Genomic DNA, 11,088 nt, shown 5'->3' on the forward strand with positions numbered 1-11,088 from the left:
AGATGGACCAATCTTGAACTTCTCTGATCATGAGCTCTACATACATCATCCAACCTTCTAGTACTTACACCTCCTCCATAAGGTCTGCATACATCCCCCCAAATTAAAAAGGTGAAACTATGCAATTTCCTATAGTGCCTTGATAAAGAAAGTCCCTCCTCAATCTTTCCAACCTAGCCAACTGACTTTGGGCATCTAAACAATGACACTGAGTATAGGGGCAAGTTCAATAGTGCAGCTTTAATAAGTGTAATCCTGCCTCCAAACGACAAATGTCGACTCTTCCACTTCGACAACTTCCTCTCCATTCTTTTGATAACCTTGTCCCCACAAATGCTTCGCCAACTTGCCCACATAGAGAGGAAGACCAAGATAAGTCAATAGAAAGGTCCCAGAAGGACACCCAAAGACTTTAGCAAACCTCACAACCTCCTCCTTGGTTGTATAAATCCCTAGAAGTCCGCTTTTGGAGATATTAACCTTTAGCCCTAACACCACTTCGAAACACCTCGTGGCCTTCCTAAAGTTGTTCACCATGAGTTCATTCGCTCACTTCTCGAGATACTTCATTGGAACAAAGGAAGATTTTTATATATACCACTTCATTGGAAGAACAGTTTGGTATAATTGCCAGGATTTCAATCAAGATGAAATTGGTTGGTTTGAATGCTTGAAAAAAGGTTGTACACAAGGTCATGTACAAGAGAAAAGAAAGGTATACTAAAATGTCATAGAAAGATAATACATCGAAATCAACACCGTCGTATTCGTTTGCAACAATAGGCCTTAAAAGAATCACAATTCGGTAAATAGGCCATTGATCAGCATCCAAGATTGAGTCAAGGGTCTACAAGCGTGTACCAAGCCATTCAAGGGTAACCAAAAAGAAAGGCTTTGTCTGTCAATTTGTTCGACCCTCCACTATTTTTGGGCGATATGTTCGTGGGTAAAAGCCACTGGTGTGACTAAAGAAACTTCTGATTAGAAGACTGGATCAACTCAATGATGGGGACATCGGAGGACATACTTAGTTGTTCCAGAGACGGAGACGACCACCCACATCAGCGCAGCTTTCTTTTTGGATGAGAGACGAGTTCCAGATGGGGCTTGTCGAGCCATTTTGAAGATCCCACATGCATTGGACGTGCATCAGGAAGACCCCACCTTGGGATGATGCATGTGGGCTGCTTATGAGATTATTTTAGTCATAGGATTTATTTCATGTCGATCCAACCGTTGGATCTTGTTGATCAGGCTATCGAGCCACTATATCTTTTAGATCTGGGCCCCTTGGACTCTAATCTTACTTTCTTTAAGTTTTTTGTTATTTTTAGGATTTATTTGATGGTTGAGATTGATAATAAATGTTTTCGTTTTCTTATTTTGGGCGATGGGCCACTTCACTTAAGTGAGTGACATGGTTGTAAGTATGCTGAATTTTTAATTCCAAATTTTAAATAATGAAAGCACATGGGGGTGGAGATCCAACCCTCATTGGATTTTGTGATTAAAAGAGAGAGAGAGAGAGAGAGAGAGAGAGAGAGAGAGAGGCTCTTGCTTTCTTTTTCTATCTTCATGTGATTGGAAGATACTTCCATGAGATTGGGAAGGGAGATTGGTGCGAGGCTAATCTTCATCAACGGATGTGCGAGGTCTCCATCCATCCCAACATCTTCTCTTTTCTTCCCCATCCAGGTATTTTCTTCAGGTTCTTCATTCTCCCATCACAGATCTTCGTATTCTCCCAAACCCAACTTTCCCATACTCATCCACAATACGAACCCTAACCGACCTAAATCCATCCGCCTCACGCCACACGTGTGACCATACGGCCACACGTGTGAATCCCATCTAGCCCCTTTTGGCTTTCTATCATCCTTATATCAAAAGCCCTTTCTTCCATTCCCAAAACCCTAACCCTAAACCTAAAATCCCTAACTTTCCTGGATTTTCCACCAATTTCTAAAGAAAAAAACCCTAATTCCAAAATTCTCAATTCCCATGAACCCTAATTCTTCAAATTTTAGATTTCCCCCTTCCTAACCTTAATCATAAAACCTACAAATCTATCCATTGAGTGTGGAACATGCCTATGCTAAATTGGAAGTTTTATCCTTCCATCAAGCCTAGTTTTAATTGATTTATGTGATTTCTTAGCACGGGGGCATGTGATTTAGGCTAAATCAGATTTTATTTCCTATTATTTACTCTTAATTACTTAGTGAATTAGCATCTTCTATTAATTGAATTACTTTATGGACTATTTCATAATCTCCATGTTGCTTGCTAGCATTAAATCATGTGTTCTACATCACTCAATATGCTTGAACTCGATCTCCAGCGTCTAATGGTTGTTGCTGGGACCAGGTAAGGTATGGATATTGGCACAGGAACTAGCATGACTCCACTGGGATCCGGATCGATGATCAATTGGTGTTGCTCCCACCTCTCCTACACTTATAACTCTCTAACTGGGATGTTGTGGTAGCCTTAAGTACCCAACGAAGCAGGTTGTATCGCATGGCTTGATCTACCTCACAAAAGATAATGGTTTCATCAACAAACTAAAGATGAGAAATTTGAAGCTTGACATTTTCCACTTTGAACCCACTGATTAGTGATTAGACCCACAACCTAGCCTTTATCCAACATTCTATTAAGAGCACCTCCGAAACCACCACAAATAAAAAAGGGGGAGAGGGGATCTCCTTGCCAAAGGCCCCCTCAAGGCCTTGAAGAAACCATTTGGAGAGCTATTAATCAACATGGAGAACTTGCTAGACTAAACGCAAGCTCGTATTCACCGCCTCTAGTGAAGACCACAGCCTAGCTGTCCCAACATATGGTCTAGCAAATCTTAATCCACACGGTCATATGTTTCTCAAGGTACAATTTGCAAATGATACCAACGCAAGGGCATTTTCACACCGAGCTCGAGTGGGGTGGCCTGTAGGATGCAGGGTCACACTCGAGGTGGGCAGCCCGTGTGAAACGGGTGGTTCGTCTGAGGCGGGCCCCACCTGTGTGAAGCGGGTGGCTCATGTGAAGCGGAACCCATGTGAAGTGGGGCCCAGGAGGGGGGCTTGGCCGAGGTCCTAACCCATGGGATGTGGGGCCTAGGCTATGAGATAAAGGGATTGATTCGCCATGCTCTATCAGTTCGAGCTTTTAGAGTAAGTGGTTAATTGTCCTGCATCAAAGTAGTATCAGAGCGGGAGGTCTCGTGTTCGAAACTCCTCACCGGGGGTAATTTATAGCCAATACTCCTACTATCGACCGAAACGCTTAGGATTCTATTATACCTTGCCAAGCATTGGTAGTGCCATGTAAAACCTTTGCATTCCCATCCTCCTCTTTGTGCCAAGTGGTTCGGTCTCCATTTGATTTCCTCCTCCTTCAGTTGATTTGTTATCTCAAGTCATGCATGCTCTAAACAAGAATAAAAAAGTGAAAGGGGTGAAAAGTGGGGAGTAAAAACCTAAAGAATCAAAAGTAAGAGCAAAAATGAAAAGTGAAAGGAAGATAGGCCATAGAGTAAAATGGAAAAAGATTATTAAAAAAAAAATAATAATAATAATAATGGAAGTATATAGAGATGCGGTTAACCACCATTGTTATTATCCTGGGTATACTCTTTATACTTTATTCCCTAAATCTTTATTTCTTTGCTTTCTGCCCAATGTTCGAAGTATCGGTATCGCTACAAGTTTCGATGGCCAGGGATATGGAAACAATATCGATATCGCCGATAATATCGCTGATAACCAGAAATGTGGGGAAACATGGGAAAGACGATGGAATTATCAGCAGAACTTCAGGTGTTAAAATGTACATATTTGCATATTTAGAAATTTTAAAAAAAAAAATGCAAAAAGAATGCATATATAAAAAGTTTCCATTTAATGGGGCCTTAAAAGCATGTGTTGTTGTAAGAAATCAGACTAAACTTTCTATCCGGCCTATTTAACCATCCAAACATCCATCGATATTGCAAAATATCAACAAAACATGATATTTCACCAAGAAATCATCAACAATTGAAAAGGAAATGAAAGATTGTGGTCTCAATATCGCGTATGTTGCGATATCGATAATATTGAGATATTATCAATATTATAAATGACAAATTAAACACTATATAAAACCATGCGCCCATGTAAAAAATAAATTCAAAATGATTTTTTTTTTTCTAATAAACAAAATTTTGATGATATCAATACGTTGGCGATATTATTGAAATATTGTTGATACACTTATGATACAAGCATAACCTAGAATTTACATAGTAAAAAATATTGGCGATACATTGGCGATATTGATGCATTGGCAATACAAGCGACACCTAGAATTTACATAGTCGAAAATATTGGCGATTACATTAGTGATATTGATACGTTGGCGATACTTAGCAATACATTGCTAATACCTGAAATTCCTGATACTACCAACATTATTGGGATTGTTGAGCTGGAGATAAAGATAATATCGAAGATAATTCGAACATTGTTTCAGCCCTCGTCTTGTTATCTTATTCTAGATTACTCTCAAGGTCTTTTTTGGAGTCAACCACTTGTAGCATCTTAGGTTCTACCAACTCAATGAAGATGTGTCTTTGTGCATAAACACTAAAAAATTAGCTCCACAATCTTTCTCCTGATGAATGCAGTGCTCAACAAGCCCATCTTAGTTACATCATTGAAATTTAACATACAACCTTCATTGGCTACTCTGAACATCACCATTACCATTTTGGATTATTATTTTTAAATAAATGGTAATTACAGTTTATGTGATTGGAGAAGTGCCTGTTTAGAATGTTCATGCATGATGCAACTAACGATAATATCACAAGGGGGTTGATCAAGTATCATGCCAAGAACCAAATAGCCTCTTCAAGCACGTGTCATCTCTCCCAATCCAAATTGGAAAAGGACAAACATTAAGTCTTCAAAATTGATGACAGTGTTAAAGAGACACTAGTAGAGGCAATTTATTGAGCTCCAATGACATTAAAATGAAGGTAGTCAAGTAAGCAAAAAAATTTGTCGAGTCAATCATTTAGCCCTTCTACACAAGGCATCACTAATTAACTCATGAAAATCTACGATAATCATTTTTAAGCAATAGCATTGATTCTAAAACGAGCATTCTTTGCAATTTATATGTACTATGAGACTATTCTTGTAATCTATCTGCATATTTTAGATAGGCTTGAAAAGATCTCCAAAACGTCTCTAGATAAGTTTGGGAAATTTTCTAGAATCTTCCTAGGTAGACTTAAGAATTCTACAAATGTCATATCTTTGTACTTATTCCATTCATTCAATAGAGAAAGAAACAACTCACATGCTTCAAAGTCCCTTTCATGATAGCAGAGCAGGTCATCTCTTCTCCCCACTATTGCTTGTCTCATCTCTGATATAGACAAATTACACCTGATATGCAATCATCTTGAAACCAAATATGAGTCATTTTATCTACTCTCTTCTCTCACATCCCCAGTGATACTTGCCTTTACCATTCTTCTTCAGCAAGAAGCACATCTTCAATAGTACCCTATCTTGGAATCCAGACAGCTTCCTATTGGTCATGGTGGAACTGGTGGTTGTGCTTGCCTTAAGTAGTTGTCTGGATCTCAGTGCTCAATAGAATAGTTGAGGTTGTGACCACAACAGTTCACCAAGAGGTCATGGTAACAGAGGTAGCAGCAATCGATCTATTTCCAGCCTGACAACATTTTTCGTGCATACACTTATCAGCCTCAGATTGTTTGTTATATTTGTTAACCTGGTCACTCAACATCAAAATGTCGTCATCTACCTTCTCTAATTGCTTCTTCCTACCAGCACCCACAAGTTCCTGTTACCTTCTATGATTCATCTTTCTCATGCCGATCAGGCAGAAAATTCTTGAGTTTAGCAAAGAAACCTACAACTCCTTTTGAAGATTTTAACACGATTATTTCTTATTGCATAGGGACATTTACATGCATGTGATACAAAAGGCTAGACAAATCATTTCAAGCATATTTCCATATGCCTCATGTAAAGACAATCCCATAAACATTAAGTGCGTTAATCTTCAGATATCAATTCCTTTCTGACGATATCATTAGAGAGAATTCTAAGAAAAGGGGGGATAATATTTTCAGTTAAAAAAGAAGCTTACAGGCAAGCGGTCCCAAACAAGTCGAGCATCATTAGGCTTGAGATGATAATAGGAGGACCCGAAGGCAACAGCAGCAACACCAACAAAGAAACATGCCCAACCCCACACTTCTCCTTCTAGGCTATCCAAAGAAAAACAATAATTATATGATAATTAGGGTATGCGAAATGGGATCTATTTCTAACTTGAGCATTTAGTTTTTAAAAAGTTACGAAAAATCTTGCTACCATTAGCATTACCTTAACCTAAAGTAATTTCGGTAGCAAAGTATAAGCCCAGTGACTCCAATAAGAAGAAATGGGAAGTTTGAAACCACATTCAATGCATTAGGTATGCCTACAAAGACAAAAAAGACAGAACATGTGTCATGTAAAAGATGGCAGCATTTGAAATTAATCAATAACTACACAACTAGAGAAACCAATCCTACAAAATCTAACATGAAGAAAATGCCACCTACGAGTTATCGTGGATTTCAGGGGTTTTAATTGTTGGTTGAGCACCAACATCTTTCTTAAGTTAAAGATAAGCATTGTGTTAGAGCAAGGTCATGGCCGAGTAGGGAATCTTGGTGCACGATTACTATCATTCTCCTTAAGGGGTGATATAGCCACACTCTAGGGCAAGATTGCATAAAGAGTGGACCCTATAGCCGGAATGGTCCCGTATGAAGATCTGACCCACCAGTGGGCCATGGATGTCATTACTTGTTATTTTTTAATTGCTATTTTTGTGTTTTGATGATACGGGTTAATTAGAGTTTATTAGGACTCGGTTCGAGGTTAAGGTTTGCTTAATGGTTAAGTTAGCTTAAGGTTCAAGCAAACCTTCACCTATGGTTTTCTCTCAATGTTGGACAATTGTTAGGGCATGTCTGTTTAGAGAGAATTCAAAATATGGATGTGGAAAACCGCTATAGAATCCTCGAGAAATAGAAAATTCAGGGATCCAACAATTATTATGTTGTTTGGTTGGGAGTGTTGTTTTCCATATAAATGTTAAAAGGTCAAAGGGCAAGAACTCCCTTGTTACTGTGGAAATCCACATTTAACAAGTTTTTTTCCCCCTTCTATGGGAAATGGTTTAAATCATTTTCCGTGGAAAAGGAAATTGATTTCCCACTCTTTTTTTCATTTCTCAAAGGAAATTGTCACATAAGGCGAATTTGTATTATTTTCCACAGTTTTCTCTCTAACCAAACTGACTCAAGAAATGAGGGAAAAGATTTGTGTTTTACCTAAGGAGTAGAGGAACGTGAAGATTTGACCTACCTTTAAAATTTATAAAAATAAAAATAAAAAAAATAAAAAGAAAGTGGTGAAGATTCGACCTCATTCTCTTCGTTCATCACAAATTGATACTATCTACAGCAGGTGGATTGTCACAATATGTCTTCTGTTTTGTCATTCTTCTTTTGACTACATTGTCATTGATGCTCACTTGCTAGATCTCTCTAACGTCAATGGGGTAAATTACTATTCCAAAATGTTTTGAGTTCCATGACATGAATGAAATGGATTCCAAAGTGTGGCTTGTAGGCATTCCGGGAAGCTCAACAAAACTATGAAACATGACTGTGCGACACGTTTTGCAAAATTGGGCAGCTGTCTTTGGAACTACAATCAATTGCTTTCTTCCCATTCTAATTTTACACACTTTACCACCTTTTTGTCCCTTTTCTTTTTGGAAAATATCACCATGATTTTACTTAGGAAAAAAAAAAAACAAGAGAAAAACAATAGCAGAAAACAAACGGGAAGACACCAAGGAGCAACAAGCTGAGCGGCCATCTTGCCAGTCACACACAGCCATCTTGAGGAGCTACCGTAAGGAAAAAAAAGAAGGCTACAAAGGGGAAGAGATAACAACAAGGCCAGACAGAAAGCTAGACACCTGAAACCGCTGCAGCTACCACACTTCTCAACTCGCAGATAATCTCTACTGGCAAAACACCTTGAAACTCTGATCTCACTCAAGCCCAATCCCCTATCAAGGAAGCAATTCTTCTCTTCGTATGTCCACAAAACAAAGGCTTGCTGGGGAGAAAAAATTCCTCTCATTCCTTTCTTTCCACACCTCAAATGATGGAATAAGGATCTCATGGGGACAGTCCTGACTCCTGACATGGTTTGGGCTTTGGTTTTGAACTGATTAAGCCAAGCCTATTGGACACAGCTGATTAAAACTTTTGATCTTGCTTGGCTTTGGCGTGGCCCATTAACAGCCATATTAGAAAGCAATTTCTCAAGATCACAAGCTATAATGTCAATCAAATCGGATGTCGCCATACTATCCATAATCACCCCATAAGATGTAAACTACATGGTTTTAGTCGTCCTCCATCAAAAGCATTACATAAAGGTTAAGATCGTGATCCAGGGACGATCATGAGAGTCATCAGCTTTCGCTTGGAACCCATGCTGCAAAATCATCAGCCCCCATCGCTTCACGGGCAAGAGCTGTTTCAGTTATCCCGAAGACTACCATGCCTAATTCGGTTAGCCGGTGGGGAAAAAATAGATATATCATTCTAGGACGCGAATTGCCTATGCCCATGGTCAGAAGCGAGATGCCCATGACAAATCCACTCCGTCCATCAGTTTCTCAATACTAAAATAGGACAGGAATCCAAAAATCAGGCACATCCAAGACTCAGGTGGGCCATATCACACGAAACAGCAGGGATTGAATGCTCACCATTGGAAACTTTGGCAGGGTCAAAGAAGTTTATCTGTGCCTACAGTTCATATGAGTGGTAATAACCCTATGAACTGTTTGGATGGTCATGGTCGGCTCCAGGAAGGTGTTAAAGGTGGATGTTTCCGTTCTCACTGTTTCATGTTGTGCGGCCCACCAGAGTTTTGGATCTTCCTGATTTTTGGACTCATATCCTACTTTGGTCTTGAGAAACTGATGGACGGAGTGGATTTCTCACAGGGATCTCTGTGAGCCCCAAATAGCTTCCGACCACAGGAAGCTCATGAGGCCGGGAGCACAGGCAATTCGCATCCATCATTCTAAAAAGAGTGTAAGGGTGCGTTGGGCAGCACCAAATACAATGAAATTCCATGATTAATCAGTCGAATTCGGTGCAAAACTTCATGATATCTGACAAGATTTGGTGCAACCAAACAGACCCTAAACGATTTCATAATCGAAGAAAGAAAGGAAATCAAAACCCATAATCCATCTCAAGATTTCTGATGAGTAACTCACGTAACCGCAACTCAAAAATCTAGGTATTGTTTTTTCTTCACAGAGAGAGAGAGAGAGAGAGAGAGAGAGAGAGAGAGTACCGAGATATTGGCGTTGGTCAGCGAAATCGTGATATTCTTGGGATTGAGGAATGGAGGGAGTTACGATCATCAGAACAACAAAGCTTAGAATCGCTACTCCGCACGCATAAATCGTCCTTCTCTTCATCTTCCTTCTTCTCTGAGAACTGAAGATTACGAGAAGTAGGGGACGGAATGTCTGAAGATTTTCTGCTCTGGTGCTGGGACCCTGAATAACCGTCATAAGGTCGAATAGTCGGGCGCGGATTTGGTGGATGTCTGATCCATTGAGGTGGGTGGGTCCCTAACCGTGGGGCCCACCTTGATTTATTTAACTTACATCCACGCCGTCCATCCTTTTTGGAAGCTAATTATACATCATGAACCAAAAATGAAGCAGATTTTAAGTCTTAGGTGGACCACACCACAGGAAACAGTGGTGATTGAATCCTCACCATTAAAAATTTCTTAGAGACCACCCAAATGTTTATTTACCGTCCAACCTTTTGATAAGGTCACAAAGATCTTAATGAAGGTCCACACTAAATCAGCTTCATCCAAAAAAATTTGTGACCCACAGTAAGTTTTTAATGGTCATTCACCATTATTTCTTATGGCATGGTCCAATTGAGATTTTGAATCTAAATCATTTTTTAGATCTTACGCTAAAGTAATCTGTCAAAATGATTGGACAGTGTGGACGCAAGGAAAATACATCAGCGTCAGCCCTACTGTCTGGGATCCCACCCACGTCGGTGTATCCGTGGATCCACCGAAGCCAAGCCCAAATAATCCATAGGCGGGAGACGGATCACACATTAAATGTGTATTTTATGAAAGCCATATTTTGAAAGATCATCCTTAGGACATGAGCACAAACAAAATGCGTATCGAAAGCTTAAGTAGACCACACAAAGGAAAGCAATAGGAATTGAATGCCTAAAATTGAAAACCTTTTAATGGCATAGAAATTTTGGGTCATGATGATATTTATATTTTCCTTTCATCAAAGTCTATATGACCTTATGAATAATTTGGATGCAAATAAATATCACACTAGGCTCTAAAAATATTTTAACAGTAGTGTCATTTTCAGTGGGATCCAGTCAAGCCTGAGATTTACCTCCTTTACCTTAAAATGATCTTTCAAAATGTACTTATGTGCTAAGATTATCTCTTAAAATAGATGGACGACTTGGATAAAACACAAATATTAGAGTGGGCCCCACAGAGCCTCACCATGAGATACATGTTTTATCTATCCTTTGGATTCATTTTGCAGTTCATTTCAGGGCATGAGCACAAAAGTGATGCACGTCCAAATCTCAAGTGGACCACATCATAGGAAGCAGTGGTGATTGAACGCCCAGCTTTAACAACTTTTTGGAGTACAAAAGTTTTGGATCAAACCCATATTTATGTTTTCCAATTTTCTAAGCCTGGTTGGATGGCAAATAAACATTATGGTGGGCTTGGGAAGTTTTGATGGTGGGCGTTAAATCACCACTCTTTCCTATGGTATGATCCACCTGATATCTGGATCTAAAATGACCTAGGAAAATGAAGGGTCGGTATAAAACACATACATCATGGTGGGCCCACAGCTTTTCCATCACAGACGTGGGTACTGGAGGGATCACTGCCA

At 39.4% G+C, this 11,088-nt stretch overlaps 1 protein-coding gene across 2 annotated transcripts in view; it reads right to left on the reverse strand.

The window, feature by feature from the left end:
* Nucleotides 1-9,659, reverse strand: part of LOC131237502 (uncharacterized) — a 35,826-nt gene extending 26,167 nt beyond the window's left edge. The window contains exons 1-3 of one of the 2 annotated variants that reach the window (XM_058235313.1): nt 9,465-9,659; nt 6,408-6,504; nt 6,169-6,289 (exon numbers count right to left, since the gene is read on the reverse strand). In XM_058235313.1, coding sequence (XP_058091296.1) covers nt 6,169-6,289; nt 6,408-6,504; nt 9,465-9,591 — 345 coding nt within the window. In that variant the 5' untranslated portion in view covers nt 9,592-9,659. The remainder of the gene's footprint in view (nt 1-6,168; nt 6,290-6,407; nt 6,505-9,464) is intronic. The other variant, XM_058235312.1, reaches the window with a different exon arrangement.
* Between the last annotated feature and the right edge of the window lie 1,429 nt (nt 9,660-11,088).

Source organism: Magnolia sinica, chromosome 2 (genome assembly GCF_029962835.1).
Source record: "Magnolia sinica isolate HGM2019 chromosome 2, MsV1, whole genome shotgun sequence".
Taxonomy (NCBI): domain Eukaryota; kingdom Viridiplantae; phylum Streptophyta; class Magnoliopsida; order Magnoliales; family Magnoliaceae; genus Magnolia; species Magnolia sinica.